At 40.5% G+C, this 21,466-nt stretch overlaps 2 protein-coding genes across 3 annotated transcripts; one reads left to right on the top strand and one right to left on the bottom strand.

Moving 5' to 3' along the window:
- Positions 1-737: 737 nt before the first annotated feature.
- On the bottom strand, positions 738-10,697 carry LOC111217874 (tricarboxylate transport protein, mitochondrial). The gene is made up of 9 exons (XM_022739889.1): positions 10,334-10,697; positions 6,113-6,220; positions 4,722-4,821; positions 4,284-4,422; positions 3,951-4,035; positions 3,631-3,735; positions 3,420-3,535; positions 3,257-3,330; positions 738-2,474 (listed from the first exon to the last, which is right to left on the bottom strand). Exons 1-9 carry the CDS (start codon positions 10,449-10,451, stop codon positions 2,360-2,362), a joined length of 960 nt encoding a protein of 319 aa, XP_022595610.1. The 5' UTR covers positions 10,452-10,697; the 3' UTR covers positions 738-2,359.
- A 2,043-nt stretch (positions 10,698-12,740) lies between these two features.
- On the top strand, positions 12,741-21,300 carry LOC111217855 (voltage-dependent anion-selective channel protein 2-like). Of its 2 annotated transcripts, XM_022739860.1 has the most exons (10): positions 12,741-12,853; positions 14,573-14,643; positions 15,220-15,269; positions 15,670-15,672; positions 17,796-17,948; positions 18,051-18,103; positions 18,718-18,939; positions 19,467-19,617; positions 19,707-19,764; positions 19,885-21,300. In XM_022739860.1, the coding sequence occupies exons 2-10, from the start codon at positions 14,577-14,579 to the stop codon at positions 19,974-19,976; spliced, it is 849 nt and encodes a 282-aa protein (XP_022595581.1). In that variant the 5' UTR covers positions 12,741-12,853; positions 14,573-14,576; the 3' UTR covers positions 19,977-21,300. The 2 variants fall into 2 exon arrangements, with proteins under 2 accessions (XP_022595581.1, XP_022595583.1); XM_022739862.1 differs by lacking the exon at positions 15,670-15,672.
- The last annotated feature ends 166 nt before the right edge of the window (positions 21,301-21,466 follow it).

Raw genomic sequence — 21,466 nt, 5'->3', positions numbered from 1 at the left:
TTTTATTATTGTTCACACTCAGGCAAGAATTTACAAGTTTGAGAAAAAGGATGATGGTTGAAATGCAGTATTCAGATTCTTAACTTAAGTAAAAGTATTAATACCACTCTGTAGTTCTGCACTGAAAATGTTACTTACATATGCAAGTATAATCAGGAAAATGTACTTAAAGTATCAAAAGTAAAAGTAGTGCAGAAAAATCCCCTGCATCCGTTACAGTGTTACATCATTAAATTATTATTCATGCAATAATGTAATGTTTATTATTGATTAGTCTTCTGATTATTTTCTCAAAAAATTGATTGTGAAGTATGCTGCACAATAACCTGACTCTACAGTGACAGTCAATTTTTGTTTTGTCCAATCAACAGTCAAAACTCCAAGATTACTAAAAAAATGTCTATCAATAGACCAATGGTTTCAGCTCTACTTGTGAATACTGTTGGGTAGTTTAAATCAAATTTAACACAGTATTATATTTTCTAAGCTCTTCATGTTTTGTATTAAAAAACTCTTAATTTGTACAGTAATAAGTGCTGCAACTATAACTGTCAAATAAGTGTTGTGGAGTAAAAACTGAAATATTCACATCTGAAATGTAGTAAAGTAGAAGTACAAAGCAGCATGAGAGGAAATACCCAAATAAAGTACAAGTACCTCAAATCTGTACTTACGTGTAGTCCTTAAGTAAATGTACTTTTCTACTACTGCTGAAATGAACACAACAATGTGAAAGGTCTGATCCAGAGTTTATTTGTGAGCATACAATATTAGAATTAATTAGACCGAAGGCACAATACTGTGTTTAGCTACAGGAAAACTTTCATGTGACATTATGAAAACTCCACAGATATTTAAATATCTATGACATAATTCTACACGTATGCAAGGCCCAGTTTAACATGAAGATGGAAAAGGGAGCTCAAAGTAAACATTGTGTATTTTACACAAAGACTGTGTGATGAGCAAAAAATAAAAAATAAAAATAAAAAATCAATTGCACTGCATGTAAACATGTCAAGACTCATAAACTACAAACTTCCAGTCTATAACATGGCATTATATTTCTGAGCAGCAGTTGGCACATTGGGTTGTCAGTTGATGTAAAAAGTAAAGGCAATTAATATTACATAGTTAAAAATTAAAAAAAAAAAAAAAAACAGAACCTGAAAATCTGCAATAAAAGCTATCCTACACCACTCATCCTCCATGGAATGAGATGGAAGGCACTATTAATGGCACTTCTCAAACAGGCATCTCTATGCATTGAAGGCAATTAAAGATTTAGAAGCAAAAAATTCCTACTAACAGTTATGATGAATTGAGAAGATATGAACATCTCAGACGTTGCCTAGAATTAAACATCAGGCACCAGTGCAGTGTGTGCAACTGAGTACATTTTTAAAAACAATCTGTAGTGACTAAGTACTTACAACATTCAATCATTCTTAATCTCAAAAGATCTCAAAATGAATCATATAATACATAGGCACTTTTTTATAGCATAAGTCTAGTAAGTTAATTGATTAAAACATCTCTGCAACTTAAAAGTGAACCCTCTTTACGCAACCTCAGCCCCCCATTTTGTCGAAATGTGCATTTCTAAATAAATTGAGTACATATGCAATGTATGCAAAACCGCATCTCTATGGCTCCTACAATATTGATCAATTTGATTATCGTGACTTGAGGCATTTAGTTCTTAATGTACCTAAACCTCTGCAGCATGTGATATCTGAATATTAATTATTCCACCAGGCACTGAATGAAATAATGATTTTGAACAGTCTTTTAAAAGAAGGAAAAATACTTGCATGTAAAGAGGGCTTTAAAAATTTGATCTCTTGTAAAATCTCTCATTTTCAAGTATAATTTTTTTGTTTATAGAGTCTGAATCACATTATGTTGGGTTGGGTATTGGTGTCTTTTTGATTAAGAACATACAGCTTTAATATAACTGAATATAACTCAAAGAGCTGCAGGTGAGACACACTTCTTTGTGCTGACGTTGTTCCCATTTCTCTAGTTAAACAGATGTAAATAAATGCCCTGTTCCTTTCCCTGAGCTCTTAAGGAACTTCCCCCTTCTGGAATTTAAGAAAAAAGATCAAGTGTAAGCACTGACTCTGCAATCCGGAGCTTTTTTCATGCAGATAATGCTTCCACTTCTAATAGCTGTGTTATAAATAAAAATCAAGAACATACCAGTCCCTTTCTTTCTTTCTGAAAATCACTTGGAGGTAGATATTAGAACCTAGAAGCAGTGTTTAAGGAGACTGGTTTAGGACCCGGCCTGGTTTGTAATGTGGATGGCCTGTCCTAAAACTCCTGCTTGTGTAGCACCGGGGGTAGTCCCATTTCAGTCCGTCTTCCAAACTATGTTCAGGACCTTCACGACCTCCTCGTAGATTATGAAGACTATGGCCACGTCCATACACACCCGACCCAGCCGAGGAACAGTACCTTTGTAGAACCTGAATGGAACAAAGAGAGAGAGTGAATATGCTAAATGCAGTGACATTAATTTGGTGTGAAAAAGCAGGTTTATGACTTAAATGGCCAAATAGAGGGAGAATATAAGTGGCCCCAGGATGGTACCTTGAGGTACTCCACAGCAGTGGTACCTCAAGAACAGGGGCCAGGTTCACAAAGACAGACTTTGACTTAGACCTGGATATAACAAACAGTCAGACTTCAGATAGATGTCTGAATTCATCCGTTGCACAAACTAGTTTAGTTCTCCACTACCTACCACTACCTACAGCCAGACTGCTGTACAATGAATTCTGGGTAAATTAAGCCTTTTGTCAGTATGAAAAAAAAATGCTTTGCTCTCTACATCTCTACACAATGTTAGCAAACCACAAATGATGAGCCACGTTTTCCTGTTTGTTGTTGCACAGGTGTCATTGATTGTTACCATGGTAACGTTGGTCTAAAAATTAGTATTAAACATCATATCATAATAAATGGTCCTAACATGAGACTCCTACAGATCGTCTCAGCGTGATCGAACAGAGATCAAACTATTGCTTTAATTCATACTCGTCAAAACGAATAAAGACGCATTCTGGTCTCTTGTTACCTGCCGTCAAGGGACAGTTCAAATTATTGCTGAATTATCAATGTGTGAAGAGTGAGAATCCTTCACAGTATGAAGCCAAATCCAACTGTCAGTATCATCAGAGTGTTTTCTGAGACATCGGGCAATTGTTTCTTTCTCCACACATCACATCCACCCTGAATATGAACTTACGCCATTGGTCCCTCGTGCTTCATGATCTTGACGGCGCAGTCCATTGTGCTTTTGTACTTGTGAGCTTCGAGACCCTGTTGAATAAAACACATACGTGTTAGTCACTGTGCTCAGGGTTGAATTATGAGATTAGAAGACATGATGAACATGTTCTTCAACCGACCTGCATCCTGGTTTTTATGACGTCCAGTGGAGTGTTTCCAAACACACTGGCAGCACCAGCGACAGCTCCAAACAGTCCAGTTAACAGAGGGTTAATGGCTTTGTTGGGGTCATCACCTTTGTGTTAAAAAAAATACAAAAATAAAAGATGATTATTTTGGTTGTATTTTTGGTTTCATGTGTTGATTAGAGAGATTAGTTCAGTCACGCACCTTTGTACCAGTTCCTCAGTGAAGTCATGACATAGAAGCGGATGGCCTGGTTGGAGCCTTGCTTCAGTACAGTGGCTGTGAGGCCCTGGTACGTCCCCTTCAGTCCTGGAGAAACATCAGTGTTATCAGTGATCTATCAAAAGTAAAACTGTCACAGCTTTCTGATGAATTTCACAGTCACCAGCACTTAGATTAATGGACCTTTCAGGAGGAAGAATATTATCCTCTACATAATGGATGTGATGACTCATAACTTGAAATCTAATTTCCTTTCATGGAAATGGAACAGCAGGTGGCAGTATAACGCATAACCTCCTTACCTTCAGTTCGAACGATCTCCCTCACCCCGTGGAAAAATCCCCTGTACTTGGGGTTTGCTGATGTCTGATCATGGATGAATTTGACCTAAAATGACACGAAGACAGTGATTAATAAATTCTACAAGCCAAAGTGTCAAAGAGTCAGGACGGAAGACGAGCGCAGTAGCCCTGGAAATCTGAGGCACGCCAGGTTTTGCAAACAGTCATGCTCTGAGTAACAAAAACTCCTCACACATATTTTGTTTGCATGGACAGACAACAGACGAGGCGTGAGGAGGACTGGATGAGTGAAAGGAGAACTAATGAGGTAAGTAACTGTTTGTTTTTTTTTACCTTAACTGTCTCCATAGGACAGACAACAACCACAGCTTCTGCAACTCCGGCCCCCAGGCCACAGAGGAACCCTCGCTTACTGTCCAGTTTCCCGCTCTCATCACGCATCTTATTACTGAGGAACTCAAACACCCCAAATCTGCAGAGATTAATGGAGAAAAAGAAATGTATTAAGCAATGACAAAATCAATTATGAAATATTTTTATCATCAAATTATCTTTTATTTTTTTCAATAAATCTGTGATGGAAAATAGAGCACAATCTGATGATTATAATTTACTTGTTTTGTATAAATAACAGTTTAAAACGAAAATATATTCAAATTATACGACTTGTTGGGAAGTGGTACGAGATATACTGGAAATAACTTATTCATATAATGCACGATCCGATCTCGTCATACGTCATATCGTGTGTGATTGTGTTTGCACGTGTACCTGACGGCTGCTTTAGGTATGGAGCCGTACAGCAGTGAGCTCAGGCCTCTGTAAAGACCCCTCACCCCATGACTGTTCACCGTCTGCTTCACACAGTCAGCTGCAGGAGAAAGACAGGAAAACAGGGAGAGGGATGAATGACAGAAGAAGAAACATGAAAGATGAAAAACAGGTAGGTAGGCAGCTTAGAGAAAGAAAAAAAAAAAACACTGATTTCTTGCTTGGGTATGAAAAACCTGCTGCGCTGCAGCCAAGAAAAGCTTACTCAGTTCACATCATCAGCAGCTGCATTGTTATAATACTGCTGCTGTAACTGTTAGTTGTTGAGAACAGTGTCTGTTGCAGCCAGAAACAACAGCCCTTCATACTGAGTTTCCACAGACAAACATGGTCTGTGCCAAAGTTCACAAGCTCTCATTGGACAGATAACAGAGGCCAACTTACTGCGCAAATAAACATCCGCTCATGTTTGCACTCAAATCTGCAACAACGCCCCGGCCTACAATGGATTATTAATCAGGTAAAAATACGTAGCTGGTGAACTCTGTAGTACTGACACTTAGACCTTAGACGTCAGTTCTGTGAACTGAGAAATTAAATCAACACAAATCATTAATCAATAACCAGTTCCTGATGATGATTAATCATGTGGCTCTGCTGTGATCTAATGTGGCAACTCAGAAATCAATGATGGTCATTTTACTTATTTAGTTTGGTTTATTGGGGAAATTGTATTTATATAACTATAATATATTTAAAAAGTATTTGAAAGGGGTAAAACGACAAAGTCAGACACTCAAAAAAAGAAAAAAGAAAAATCCCAATATAAAAACAGTTGTATGACATAGTTCAAACATTAAGATATTCATATTCCACTAGGGGAAACCTGCACTTGGTAATGTTTGGTCAAACCTACAAAATAAGTAAGAATGATCACATTTAGAAGAGTAGTTGTCACTGAGAAGATCAGTCTAATATCTGTCTGGAAGACAGTTAGCTTAGCTTAGCATAAAGGCTGGAAGCAGATGGAAACACCTAGCCAGGTACATTCAGCAGAGAGTCACTACACCTGGCCAAGGACTAGTCCGCCGCAGAACGACCCAGGAAACTACAAACTGACATTTATACACATGTATTTAAAGCTTCTTTTTTTTTTTTAAAACCTTTGGTCAGAGCAAGGCTGACAGTTTATGCTAAGCTAACTGTCTCCTGTAACTTCATATTTAACAAACAAGCGTAAGAATGACACTGATTTTTTTTGATCTAACTCTCCTCAAGAGCGCCATTAAATGTGTTTCCTTTATGGATATTTTTGTCTCTATGATTGACAGCTCCAGATAAACAACATCTTAAGACGCTCCGCTGGTGTCCAGCGGTGTTAGATTACTCACTGATGCCTTTGTATTTGGGAGGATTTGCCTTTTCGTCGAGCTGCAGCTGCGTTTTCACGTACTCTGTGGGGAAGGTGATGCAGATCTCGATGCCTCCTGCGATCCCACCTGAAATAACAGAAAAACTCTCCTTTAAGCTCAGACTCATTTTAACAAAGGAGCCAAGAAACAAGCGCCACACACAAACACACAAACACCTGCAGTCAACAAATTACTGATTGGAAAAATCTAGTTTTTCTTTATATAATAAACTTCCTGAATGAATAATATTCCCAATCTCCACTGTTTGAAATGTTAGGTTCTCATATACTTCATGAGAATATAAAATTATATGCTTTTCTTGACTCACAGTCATTTCCTTTTAAGATAATGCCACAATATTCATGCAGACTTTCTCATAATGATAATAATGAAACTGTATTTATAAAGCAAATTTAACACAAAAAGATGCTACACAACATGCTTTAAAAAATACACACAAAAAACAGATGCAAGAAATATTTTAAAATTAATTTTGCAAAAATATTGTGGGTGGTAAAATACAGTTTCAGATGTTTTCAGTTTTCCTATAAACAAGGTGCACATTAGCAGCCACCAGAGGAAGCTGGATATGACTGTTGCACTCATGTCTGCCGTACAGCGTTTCAGACCAGCTCCACCTTAAAACACTGGCTGTCACACATCTGCCGTTCAACAGCAAACAGGCAGCCGGCGGCTGATTGGCTCGGCTGATACAGTGCGATTCTGCCCCCTTTAGGCCCCGATCCAAGTCAAGGGGGTGTGTAGCCTCCAGAGCACATAGAGTTTACCACATTGCCGTAACAACAACACACAGAAGCATTCAGATGGTGGTCTGATCCCTCTGGTGTGCGACACGTGACAAGTTTGCAGAGCGTACGGTGAAGTGAAGGAAACCGGAGCTTTCTGTCATTAAAGTGTAGTAAGTGTAGAACAAGTTTCTGCCCCACTGGAATCCATGTGCTTTCACTAAAAAGGTCCCTGTGTTCAGTGAACCTGGCCTATTCAGGCCTGGAGAAGCAAGTGGATGTTAAAAAAAATAAAAACTGAAGACTGAAAAAGTAAAGAGCTTGAATTCAGTCTCACATTTAAAAAAAAAAAAAAAAAAAAAAAAGGGCTCTTTGTTGCTGCCTTCAACATGCACTCTTTCTACTGGCACGTCATGCAGAGAAATCAAACACACCACTGCTTCTAGTCTCCATTTAGACAAGCAAGTCAAGCTGAGCGTGCACGCACAGTCACAAGATTACAGGCCGACAAATCACTGTTTTCACTGAAACATCAAATGTGTTTTCGGCCTCCTGGCTGAGGATCGGACAGTGCTGGTTATGACACACCCAGGCATTTATTTTGGTTAGAGGCTTTTTACAGCTGTAGCTGAACCTACTAATTAGGCTTGAATCAGAAACAATGGCCACATCATCATCCACATCTTCTGCACACAGGCGTCTGTGTAGTACCTGCTTTACGTCCGGACACTCAAGCTGGAAAAAGATACAGAACCAGTTTATCGAGTCCAACATGTACGCAGACTTGAACAAGGTATTTTTTAAAGTGAGTGGGGGAAGAGGGGCTGACTGTCAAGTGTTCATGTACGACCTGTTTCTTTACAGATAGTTGCAGCACTGACACACACTTCTTTACAAATGGAAGCAGGTGGATTTGTATCTAGAAAAGTGGAGGAAAGACAGCTTTATATTAGGAGGAGAAACTCAGGTGTGATGACATTAATCACGGCTACACCGTTAATGTCACCGCTTCCACCTGTGCTTCTCCTGCTGTGTCACAGTCAGGGTGTCTGCCAGGAAAAATGCTGCATTCACTGCCCCTCGGGATGGCGTCGGTCAGTCGCTCTTCTGACTTCGGTGTGTTCATGTGCTTTGAAGTCAGAATGTGGAAACAACATGGACGCTACAAAGAAGACGTTTAAAGCTGTTTGCAGTGTTTGTGTTACTTATCATCAGGGTGACTGCTAATAAATAACTTCTCTCAGTCGCTCTATGTGGACAGCAGCTAACGGTTACAAGCTAACAACATATTAGAAATTAAATTTTAGCAAAAAAAATTGATATGCAAGATGTGAATTTGCACCATTAATCAAAACTTTCTCACCATCAACCAAATACTCACTCTCATCCGCCATGTTTTTGCATATACGACGTCACAACCCGGCTACTCACTGACTTGAGGGGGCGTTCAGGTGAATTTTCCAGGTCTGAAACTAATTTTTCCGATTATTCCGACACCACATGAACGCAGGGAAAGACCTGTCGTGTCATTTTGTTTTTAAACACACCTGCATCAAACATGTAATCTTTACATTTAGCTTAAATATTCAAGATAAAACACATGTAAAAACCACTCAGGCCTGCTCTGAGACTGAGAAGGGAAGTGCAATCATTCACTTCTTCTGTTAATATCTAATGTTGATCAAGTTCTACTTTTAATGTCCCACTTTTTAAAAAGGAATTTGGCATTTTGGCATCTCGCCAAGAGTTAGATGAGAACAGTGTCTTAAACTACAGGAGCTGGTTAGCTTAGCTTAGCTTAGCATAAAGACTGGAAACAGGGGGAAACCGTTAGCCTGGCTCCGTCTGAAGGTAACATAATCATAAACGTCTAAAGCTCATTAAGAAACACATTATATCTCATTTGTTTATACAACCAAGTGTAAAAAAACAGTGTGTTAATGAGACGTTAATGTGCATTAGAGATGATTTACCCACACTATAATATCAATGCTGTTTGATTCAGTGGGGATTAGTGGTTTAAATCCTCGGCATGTGATCTCACTGTTCTCCTGTGACTTGCTCACAGCTGCCTCGTCATCCTGTTAGCTCACACCTCTTATCAGGATTGATTTCATGCAGTGACAGTGAGCTCGTTTTGGCTCGTCATTACATGTCATGCTTACTATACTCTGTGTTAGAGTTTAGCGGGGAGAACCATCGTGACCGTTTGTGCCCCCTTTTGCTCCTGAACTGAACTTGCTGTAACCCAGGTGAATGTGTGTGTGTAAGGGGCTGACGGAGCAATGTGCTTTGTCATCGTGGCTCATGACGCTGAACGGGGAGGCCGAGGCCTCCGGGCACACACACCCTAAGGTCACTAGGTCAACAGAAAACACTGACCACACTGATAACGGTTATATATGTAAAATAAAACTTTGCTTTTGAATTTCGAATCTTCAAAAATGAACAAACAGTAGATTGAGTCATAGTGTGGCTCGGCTCTTTCTTACGTTCTAATGCGGCTGCAGTGTTATCAGTAGCGATTGCCCTGTGGTACACCCTGAGTTCTGTGTGAAGTTTGAGCATCTGTCACTGATTGACTAATGAGATGGGGCAGCAGTCAGAGTTCATTTCAACCAGGAGGTCTGAGTTACAGGCTTCAAGTCCCAGGACGAACCAGACTGTCCAAACATGACGAGTTCAGCCAGTAATCTGGTTTTAAATTAAAGGCATTTTCTGCGCTACAACAGGATTCCCACACAGCTTCTGTTGCCGGTGTGACTTTATAGGCGACGTTGAACCATCAAGCAGATCATAATATCTTTCATATGCATTGAGTCTGCAAATCCCAGGACATACCAGACTGTCCGTCCTCCAACTCTAAGCCAAACTTTGCTTCAGTAGACTCAGATTATCTGTCCTGCCAGACCTGGGAGGAAAAAACTTGATACGTTTGTGCATGAATCTGGTCTAAAATTAAAACATTTTCTGTGGTTTTGTTGAAATTCCTGCAGGTCAAACACATACCATGAAATTTAATCCCCGTTTCAAACTTATATAGTATGAAAGATATCAATGAGAACCAGTGGGGAGCATACAGCCAAGTGCATGTTTTTATTTATCACATTTTCATATAGTAAGTAACATTTCGCACTTTTTAATACCTTTCAAGGCTTTTTCTTTTAGAGGAAACTGGGCTCAAGGCTTTGCAGGGCCTGCAGACAGCCAGCCTTTCAGACAAGCCCTTCATGGTGCACTACATCTAGCCCACTTTGTCCTGGCTGCAGTGCACGCAGCTCCTTCCGTGTGCATGTAAGATAAGTGCAACAATAGAGAACAGTGCAGCAGCCACGGCCTGTGGTCCCATCTGCAGATACTGCTAAAACTTGTAAACAACTTTTAACAGCCGCCTCTGTAAAAAAAAAGAAAAAAAAGAAAAGAAGCTGCACAAGTCCCGTAGAAACTTTCCTACCTGCCAGAATCGCCTTGCCGGGGTGCGTGAGCTTGGCTTTCCCCGCCGGAGCCGCAGCAGCAGCAGCCAAACACCGGGGTCTGTGGAACGGGTTCACGAAGCTTGGTTGTCCTGACATGATTGCGATACGCTGGCCAAACTTTTCTTTTTCTTTTTTTCTTTTTTTTTTTGGTCAATACGGACGTGCTCAGTTGCCGCAAACCCAGTCAGCCTTCAAGCCCTCATGCAGTCCGGGAGCTCTGTGCAGCAGGAGTCGCGATGCATTCAAAGGCCGAGCGGGCGGCGCTGACCATTGGACTTTTGGTGCTGATCTGGACTTGACAATGCGTGTGTACTTTTGACAGTGAAGTTATCACCATGGCACACACACACACACACACACACATATACAGGCTGATAGCGTCGAGTCAGTGTTCATTCAGGGCGGGGCAGGGCGCAACACTCCACCCCTCCTCCTCCTCCCCGACGCGGAAAGCGCCATGTTTTTCACAAACATTTAAGGAGGACCGAAGGGATTCTCTGCTCGACGCCGACACAGGCCTCTCATTCGCCGGTTGCTCATTGAAACTTTCCTGCCCACTTTAAATGCGACACACAGTCTTTAGGGGGCGCTGTTCGCAACCAATTTACATTTACATTTTATGCTTTTACTTTTTACAACATTAAGATAGATTAAACACAGTAAATTTATAAAATAACTATTAAAAAATCATCAAATAAATAAAAACTTGCATATTAAGGCACTTCATTAGGGAGGTTATTTTTAGTAATACATAAAGATCTTTGGCATGTTTTGATTTCAATAATTTCAGGGACTTAGTATAGAGTTGAATTTCATTATAACAGCAGGTGAAGATGGGTGGGCGCTTTACACTTCCAGGGGTTTTTTTATGTGCACGTTTTTTTAGCATATAATATTTATCTAACAACTTAAGGCTTTACTTACTTTTGAGATTTAAATTTTAAATTAAAAAAAAAAACATTAGTTTATAAATATAAATAAATAATAATAAATAATATATTAAAGATTAAACCAGTGTTTCCAGTGTCTTTTTGGCTTGTGACCACTCACAAAAACAAACAGTGTCTAACTGAGGTTGGAATTATTCCATGAAAGAGACATTCCCACTTTAAATTTCTCAGATAGCTTAATTTAATAAATTTATTTGAAGCCCAAAGAAATAAAACTCTCCTATATTTCTGTATCAGAACTTTGTTTTTTTTTCTCCCATTAATCATCATATGACCCTTCAGATTTATCTCTTGAAGGGGCCTGACCTCCAAGGTTGGGAACCACTGACCTAAAATATCTGACTGTATATGAAGTAGTTAAAAGCAGCTCCACCTGGAGCAGCTACAACAGCAAAATGTTGCTGAAGTGTTAATGCATCAGTATTATAATGTAATTTATCATAATACATCAGTCACAAAGGATGATTTTCTGAAAAATTTGTATTTTTACTTTCAATACTTAAAGTACAATTCTCTGATTATACTTTTGTACGTTTTTAATGCAGGATTTATAAATGGACTTTGGTCCAGATGTCTTGTCTTTTCCAGAAGATAAATGGATAAACAGTCTCCAATGAATTAAAGAGCTAAAAAGACAAGTTTTATGCTGGAGGATGATTGTCCACAACCTGGAAACCCAAAAATTGGATTATGATTTGATCTATAAGCATAGCTGGATTACTAAATTGATCTACTGGGTAAGGGTCCTGTGGGCAGAGAGACCAAGGGACCAAAACACAAAATGACCACAAAGAGACACAACACAACCACAAATAGATGCAAAGTAACTACAAAGAGACTCAAAGTCACGACAAAACAGGCAGAATGGCCACAAAAAGACACAAAGCAATTTTAAAGAGATTCAAAATGATGCAAAATAACTACTGAAATATACAAAATGACCACAAAAACACTGAAAAGGACCATAAAAATATGCAAAACAACTACAAAAAGATGCAAAACAATAACAAAGATAGGCAAAAAGATGCAAAATGACTAGTGAAATATGCAAAATGACCACAAAAACATTGAAAATGACCTCAAGAAGATGCAAAGCAATTACAAAGAGACAAAATCACGACAAAACAGGCAGAATGGCCACAAAAAGACACAAAGCAACTTTAAAGATAGGCAAAATGGCTACTGGAATAAACAAAATGACCACAAAAACTATGAATAAAGCCATTAATTACAGTTTACAACCCCTGTATAATTTGTGCCTTATGAGAAAGTGGCACCAACACTTCTGTGTCCTGTGAAAACAGCTGGGATAAAGAAAAAAACCGCAGGCACGTTGTGGTTGGGGGGATGAAACTCTTGCTTCCGTATTGACTCTTTGTTCGCTTTTTTTCCCACCGACACCGCGCATGCTCCATATGTCTCCTTCATTGTGCCCTGTCCCCCGTTATAGACAGTGCTAAGCTAGGCTAGCTGTCATCCCACGGAGCAGCACCACGCCAGGGACACTCCACCCTCTGCAGTTTCCACCTTGCAAACACCTTTGCACCGGTAAGAAGAAATTAGCAGTGCTAGTTAACCTCAAAACACAGCGCAACACAGAGTTTAACGTAAAATGCGCATTTGATATCGTTTCTTTTCAAGGTTAGCCACACACCTAGCACGTAGGGAGATTTAGCTGACGGTAGCTGTGTTATGTAATGATGTTTAGCCTGGTAATGCACAGTTTAATCCCTGGATGATAGGTTTCCTGTGTGATAGTGCAGAGATTCACAACTGTAATGCTAGCTAACGCATTTAGCGACTTTATTAGGTCGCTTTGTGGCTAGCTGAATGGATGTGAGGGGGGTTGTGTTTTAGGGGGGGTAGGGCAGGACAAAGTAACGTTACTATGAACATTAACGAGTCAGTGTCTATCTCCTGTTCTTGCCCCTGCAGCTGAGGCAGCAGCTAGCTAGCTGTCACCCCTCCCCACAGCTCTTTCACTGGCCCATCTGCTGTCCTTTGTCCCTGCAGAGATGCATGTAGCACCAAGCTCTCTTGTTACACACTGTTCATTAGTCTAATCCAGCTGGAAAACATATAAAATAAGAGTGTGGTTTTGCTTTAGCAGCACTGGTCTGCCTCTGTGATGAGGTGCTGGGCCCCCTTTTTTCTTTACAACCTTGAGATGTGTTGACCACAGGACAGGAGATGCCTTTTGTTCTGCTGCTTTAACATCCACCTGCTCAGCTGTTTCTTACACCTCTGTGCACATCTGGGCTCTAAATGTGCTTTTTTTAAAAAAAATTTTAGGACTCATTTCATTCTTGACTTTTATGTGCACCGTTAGCTTCTTGTTGAAGCCGGATGCAGAGCCCATTTAGCTTCCCATGCTGCCTCTACAGGAACAGCTTGTTCCCTTCTGCTGCAAGCTCACAGTTCAACCATATGACAGCTATTGCATTGTTTGGACATGTGACAAAACCACAAAGATTTAAATGTTTCTGTAAACTACTTACAGCCTTCATTCGGGAACAGCTAATGGTGCACTATCATGCATGACTCAATAATTATAGTGACAGGGTGTTGCTGTAGTGCTAAATCATTCCAGCAGCTGTGCGCACGGTCTCTGCAGGCCTTGAAAAGTCTTGAAAAGCATCGATTTCAGTTAGAGGTTATTAAATAGTCCTGAGTATTTTTCTCTCCTGCTGTAAACAACAACATTAGTTATAATTTTGTACTTTTGTATGTGGCTGTCAGCAGATCTTATACTCTCTTCATCAGTCTTCTTTTTTTTGTGGAGTTTCAATCAGATGCTGTTGCTACAGAAGCTAGGAGGCTCAGTGTTAGCTTTAACACTTTAAAAATCAACTCAAATTGATCATTTTTTTTATAATTGGTTAATCCATACCTCAATTTTCTGCTGCTTATGTGAATGAAGGTCACATTAATTGATTAATTATAAGAAACCTGGAAAGTGCTGACAAAAATGTGATATAAATGTGTATAACTTCATGTTCTCAATGAATAATTGTAGGCCTTGTTGTTCACACTGGTTTTCCCTCATTCTTTGATCTGTTTGACCACGAAAAAGGTATTAAATTAAATTCTCTGTGGTATTAAAAAAAGGTTTGAAAAAGCCTTAAATGTAACCTGGTGAACACTGCAGACAACCTGAGTGTAGAAAAGAGAAACTGCGTCGCTCAGTCTGCTGTTGAATTTGCTCAGTGACTTGTGGCTGAAACAGAATGGTTCAAATAATCACACTGCTGACTTTATCTTCTGCAGCACAATGGCTGTCCCTCCTTCATACTCAGACCTGGGCAAAGCCGCCAAGGATATCTTCAGCAAGGGTTATGGTGAGTGCTGTCTTTATTTTAGCCCCAGGTGGAAATTATTAACTGTTGAGAATTCCTGAAACACAGAGTCTTTTCAAATCTGTTTTTTCAGTGTGACCAGCTGAAAGACTCTTATTCAGTGTGCAGATAATATGAACAGATTCATGAAAATATGATGAGTTAATGCTTATTACTTATTAATGTTACTAATGAGTTACTACCATTTCTAACTGGTAAAAAAAGGAGCCTTATAGTAATTTTTATTAATGAGTTACTATAAGATTCCCTTTAAATTATCACATTAATGCTAAAATTTAAATAAAAATCAATTAGTGCAGTAAATCAGTTTTGCCCACAAGCACCTAATACACCAGGAGCTAGGTATAGACAAGCTATAGAAACAACAATTAGTCGATTAATCCATCAGTTGATCGACAGAAAGTTAATTGGCAGCTAATTTGAGAATTGATTAATTGTTTAATGCAGGACCTTGTTGCTGCCTCTCTTCGTCTCCTGTGATAATTAACTGAATCTCTTTGGACTTATCTTGCGCTTCTTTACGTTTAACACACGACTCTGTCTTCTGCAATCCTCCAGGCTTCGGTGTGGTGAAGCTGGACCTCAAGACCAAATCGCAGAGTGGAGTGGTGAGAACTCTTTCTTTGTTGTTGTTGTTTTCTTGTCATTCTCCGGCTGCTTCCTGCAGAGTCCATCTCCTCCCTGGTTTTCCTGCTGCAGTCTCTATCCCTCATTCAACGTCTCACCGATACACATCTTACATTACATTGTCCTTTTGTAATTGCAATAACTGAACTGCTGCTGTGACCCTGGAGCTTGAAGGTTTCCAGGTGGACCAGTGGCTGATGCAGACGCACTTGGCTCGACCTGTGCTCTGTTCTAGAGAAACATGACAGGCCGACAGGTGTGTGTGTGTGTGTGTGTGTGTGTGTGTTAGTGGCCTGTCTGTCTCTCTACCTGCCTTTCCTAACCCCTGCTCTGTCTCCATGCTGCTGCCCTCTGTCCCGGACCGCTCGCGCTCTAATGTAGATGGTAAGATCGGTGTCGGAGCCGTCAGCTCTGATTGTCTGTGTGATTTTGGAAAAAAAGATCATTTTCATTTAGTTTTCTGTCTTCTGTTTATTCACATCGTCCTCTGCTCACTCGCTCATTGTTGTTCTGTTGGTTTCATGGTCTGAGTGTTTGTTGTTTTTCTTTTTGTCTTTGTGATAATTATTCACACGGCATGAATATTAATGTATTTCATAACAATGATTTTTGTTTCCATGTTCTGTCACATCACTCTGTCAGATCGAACCTCTTGTGATTTTCATTTCCTTTTCGTTTAGTCAGTTTGCAAGTCGTCTTTAGTTTAGAGCAACAATTTCATTATCAATTAATCTGCCAATTAATGTCTCAATAAATCAGTCAGAAAATAGTGAAAAGTGCTCAGTGCTGTTTCCTAAAATCCATCTTGTTTCGTCAGAATAATAATCCAGAACATCTCAGCAACTATCAGATGCATTGCCATTAAATTTACAACAAATATTCAAGGTCTCTGGAGGATACATATGAAGGACTGATGATCAATGATGAACAATGTGTCTTTATGACTTTGGAGATCCTCCGGCTTGTCCTCTTGCGCCACCTTGAGGTTGACTTTAGTTTGTCATTGAAATATCTTGACAAAAAATTCATGGGTTGTGAAAATTGAATTTATCATTTTATCTAGTTAAAATTGATCAAATTTGTCACTTATATAGTGAAATATATAGAAATTTGCTGGATCGATTGGCACAAACTTTGACTCAGACATTCGTGGTTCTCAGACAATGAACATTGATCCTTTGACCTTTCATTTTGCACCATCATTTAATTTGTCCAATACTTTGGTTTATGATCAGAAACCTGCAAAACTAATGACATTCCCATCATCCTCAGCTCTACTTTGGGTGCAGTGCTAATTATCAAAAGCTAGCATGCTAACACACTAAACCGACACAGTGAACAACAACAGTTTACCTGCTAAACATCAACATATTAGCATGTTAGCATGTTAGCATGATTATTTGAGATGTACAGCCTCCTGATTTTTTAAAAATATTGCTTGGACATATTTCGCTATGATGATCATCACATCTCTCCACATTATGATTATTTTCTTAGTTACTACTTGAAATAGCTGCTCTGACATTTCTGTCATTAACGCCTCATTAAATTGAATATATATTTTAGTGAGTGACAGGTTAGACTGTCGTCACTTTGCTTCTCATTTCCTATTTATTTTTCTGTGAATAAACAATTTGATTTGAACAGTGTCCTGGTATTTTTGGGGCATTTTTATTACGTTAATATTGGAGAGACACAGTGAAGAGATGACAGGAAATGAGGGGTGAGAAAGAAAGATGAGGAATGACATGAAACAAAGGTCACTGACCGGACGTGGCGCTCTCACGTCCCGGCCACAGGGGAACGCCGAACTTTAACTTTAGAGGATTCATGTGCTGCGTCGTCTTCCAGTCCTGTTTTGGAACTAGACACACGATCCGGTCTCAGTACGTAGACACAATTAATGTCATTATTGATTGATTTGTTGATTATTTTCTCAGTTAATTGATTCACGGTTTGATCTGTAAAATATCAAATAGTTCTTCAGATGTGTTTTGTCTGAACTACAGTCAAAACACAAAGAAATAAAGTTTATTAAAGAAGATTAAGAATCAGTTGCTGATAGTTAACAGATGCAGATTTATTTTATTCAATTATTGCAACTCTAGTTAATTCAATTTAAATAAAATAAATTCAAGACGGTGCTTTAGTTGTATCATAATCAGATTCATCAGTTTGTTTTCTGTCCATTTCCTGTCTGTCTCACGTCACCGGTGTCTTGCATGGAATAATGTCGAGGGCTGTCTGGTTTATTGTTTAACGTCTAACGTTCCTTATTTTATTCCTGCACAGTTCATGAATAATTCAGTTTGGTGTCAGTCGTAGTCTGCGCCGCTCTTTCCTCCTTCTCTCCGTCTTTAAAGTGTCGCTCTCATTTATTTTTGGATTCTCTATAAACACACTCTCTGTTACCGCTTCACATGTCCGTCAGTCACTCAGTTTGTCGTTTCCTGTGTGTGGCTGACTGTCGGTGCTCTGACGCCGTGTCCCTCTCGTCCTGCTGCCAGGAGTTCAACACATCTGGCTCCAGTAACACAGACACAGGGAAGGCCTCGGGGAACCTGGAGACCAAATACAAGATGAAGGAGCTGGGCCTGAGCTTCAACCAGAAGTGGAACACAGACAACACACTGGCCACTGAAGTCACTGTGGAGGACCAGGTGTGTGTGTGTGTGTGTGTGTGTGGTAACAGTGTTCACACTGATAAAACTGCATTGTTTAAGTCTGTCCCTGTTGACACACGGTGTTAACTTCACCTGCAGCTGGCTCAAGGACTGAAGGTGGCCCTGGACACGTCTTTTGTACCAAACACAGGGTGAGACCACGTTTCTTTGTGTGAATGAGAGATACTGTGAGATCACATGATACAGTGATATGTAATCTGTGTAAACTGTGGGTCAGGCCCGGTGGTTGGAGAACACTGAAGTAACAGCACTGACTAGTTTTTCCTGCCTGTCTCGGTTAGTAATTAGCTGCTATTGTGAGACTGTGCTCTGAGGAGTTAGAGTTTAGAGTTTTCTCCTTTTGAAATCGCCTTCATAACATTTACAACCTCCTTCACTCCTTGCTTTTTTCTTCTACCTCCTTCGATGTGAACTGAGATTTATTTCTCCTCGCCCATTAAAGGATGAAGCTCATAACAACAATATTCGTTATTTTTGTTGTTGTGAACAAATCATGAAATCCAAAAGTGTGTTAGAGTCTTTCTGTCAGTAGTTTCTGCTGTTTGTGGCCTCAGGCTCATTGATTCCTGCTGACAGTCTTTAGAAACTGATCACTGTAGTTTATATCAAACAAACAGCATCTGACGGTGGATTAATCAAGATGCATCAGACTTTGGATTCACACAGAATAGTTTATACACAACATCACCACTTCTTCTTTAACATTAGAGGATTGGAGATAATCAAACCTGAACCTATTTTTCAGTAAGAAGAGCGGGAAGCTGAAGACGGGCTACAAGCGTGACTACGTGAACCTGGGCTGTGACGTGGATTTCGAGGGTCCCATCATCCACGCCGCCGCCGTGCTGGGCTACGAGGGCTGGCTGGCCGGCTACCAGATGGCCTTCGACACGGCCAAGTCCAAACTGGCCCAGAACAACTTCGCCCTCGGATACAGGGCTGGAGACTTCCAGCTGCACACCAATGTGTGAGTCCTCCAGTGACATTACATTTTAAATAAAAGATTCAACCCGTAGAAAACAGCTGCATGAATCTCTGACGTGGCTGTGGAGGAATCTGAAAGACTCGGGCGTTAACCAGGCAGGGAGAGGCCATCGAGAAGACAGTGAGTTGCGTTATGGGAATTGTAGGATCCAGTGTTTTGGGAATTCATCTCATGTGAGGGAGTGAAAGTCTGAGTCGCATGTGTTTCCTGTCAGTCCTTCCAGCTTCATGGAAGAATAAAGCTGCATCTGTTTCTTTGATAAAATGAGTCTGCTCAGGTTAAATGACCCTCTGACACAGTAGTGAAGGGTCTGCAGCGTTAGGTCAGAGGTACATGCTGTATAGATCTCTACCATGGCTGGATTCACCTCAGATGATTTGCAATTAATTAAGCTGTGTAGACCCAAATGATGCAGAGTAAACCTGGAGTTTTTGGGGCCCCTGGAGGTCTGGGGCCCACTTTCTCAGGTTAGTAATCCAGGCTCTGAATCAGTGTCTTTTCTCTCTCAGTAACGACGGGACCGAGTTCGGCGGCTCTATCTACCAGAAGGTGAACGACGAGCTGGAGACGGCGGTCACTCTGGCCTGGACCGCCGGCAGCAACAACACTCGCTTCGGCATCGCTGCCAAATACAAGCTGGACAAAGACGCCTCTCTGTCTGTGAGTGCTCCGACTCTGTTGTTCAGGCACATTCTCGCAAACACACATTCTGCTGCTGCGTTTCATCTTCTCTCGTTTCGCCCCCGCAGGCCAAAGTGAACAATGCCAGTCTGATCGGAGTCGGCTACACCCAGAGCCTCCGGCCAGGTATGCTCCCCTCCCCACACAGACATGTTACTATACTGTGACGTTTTTATGCCTTACTATATCATGAGATTTTTGTCATACTATACTGATATTTATATGACCTGTGCTGTGTGTCCGCAGGTGTGAAGGTTACCCTCTCAGCCCTGATCGACGGGAAGAACTTCAACGCCGGCGGACACAAAGTCGGCATGGGTTTCGAGCTGGAGGCATAAAGAGGAGAAGTCAGAGCCACCAACGAAGAAGAGAAAAAAAGCCTAGAATCACATCACCACACACTCCTCTGCCCCCCCCCCTCCTCACACACACACACACACACACACACAAACACACACTTTGCTGCCCCAGTCCACCACCATCATGTAGCTCCTCCTCTCTGGACTCCTTCCCTCTGTTTTTCACGTTTCATGAGCATTTCTGACAGTGATAGTCGAGTCTCAGCTTCATGCTTAAACGCCCCCGAGAGGAGTTGTGAGGTCGATCCTGAAGCCGGCGGTGCGTAGTTGTGGATTATTACCGTTTCTATGGTTACGGAAGTGACACTTATTTATTTCCCTGTAGGTCCTGGATGAAGTAGTCGTCGGTGTACGTGTGTAGCTCATTAAGGCTTCTGTGTTCAGTTGTTCCTTCCTTCCTTAAAATCAAAAATAAACAATTAAAAAAAAAAAAAAAAAAAAGCATGTAAGGATGAAAACCTGAATGCAGAGCTGAAAGCTTCTTTGCTTGGTAAAAAAAGGTGCTGAGTGTCTGTTTTCTCTTTTTGTTTTGTTATGGTTTGTTGAAATTTATGGACTGTTTAATCCATAAAAAGGTTTTGATACAGCACATTTCATGAACATATGACTGAAATATCTAAAGTTTGGAGGCAAAGACTCGATTTCTGCACGGACTGAACGAAGGATATTCAAAACTTGCATTGCTTTGCGGGAACAATGAAAGTCTGACGTGATCTTTAAGCCCTCTGTGACCTCTCGTTTCGGTAGGTGAAATCAATGTGGTGGAATCTTCTGGTAAGCTTGTGTAGTTAGTTTTGCATTTCTACAATATTGCTTTCATCTATCTGCGTCGGCACGGCCGTCACTAAGACAGCGGAGGCTGTCTCGCATCTGTCTGTAGCCTCTCGTAGATATCGCGGCAGTTCAGCGGCACCGGTTGTCTTAACTCGGCGGACAGCTGTTTCCTCATGTTGCTGGAGGACTGCACTCATTGCTGTCAGGGCTCCGCTCTCTGAAAAAAAAAAACATCTACGCTCCTCAGATCTGAACATAAAACCACAGCTGATTGTCCTCCGAGTGATTCCAGTCTTAACGCTTGATAGGATAAAGTCAGAAGCTGTTGTGTCCCACATGACCTTCCTGTTTCCTTTTTCTTTTTCTTTTTTTTTTGGTTATCATACATCAAACTGTGTTTTCCATCTTCTTATGTTATCACCGTTATAAGGCTCATTTTTCTTTGTCACGTAGACACAGTACCTCATTGTTTTTCCAATGTTAACTAAGGGAATTCTAATAATAAAAAAAAATAAATTAAAAACAATGTGTGAAAGTTTTAATTCTTTTCTCATTCAAAATAAAGTGTGAAGGTAGAAACTGCCCACTTACGAGCCTTTTTTTCTGGAGCTTTAACCACATCTTAAGGTCTTCCTCAGCAGCTGGAGTTTGCTCAGTTGTCGTGGTCGTCTCTGTGTGCAGAGAGAAAACTGAGA

The sequence above is a fragment of the Seriola dumerili genome, unplaced genomic scaffold (genome assembly GCF_002260705.1).
Source record: "Seriola dumerili isolate Sdu_G_001 unplaced genomic scaffold, Sdu_1.0 BDQW01000047.1, whole genome shotgun sequence".
In the NCBI taxonomy this organism is placed as follows: Eukaryota; Metazoa; Chordata; class Actinopteri; order Carangiformes; family Carangidae; genus Seriola; species Seriola dumerili.
Note: the sequence above shows the minus strand (reverse complement) of the source record. Positions and strands in the feature narration are given on the sequence as shown.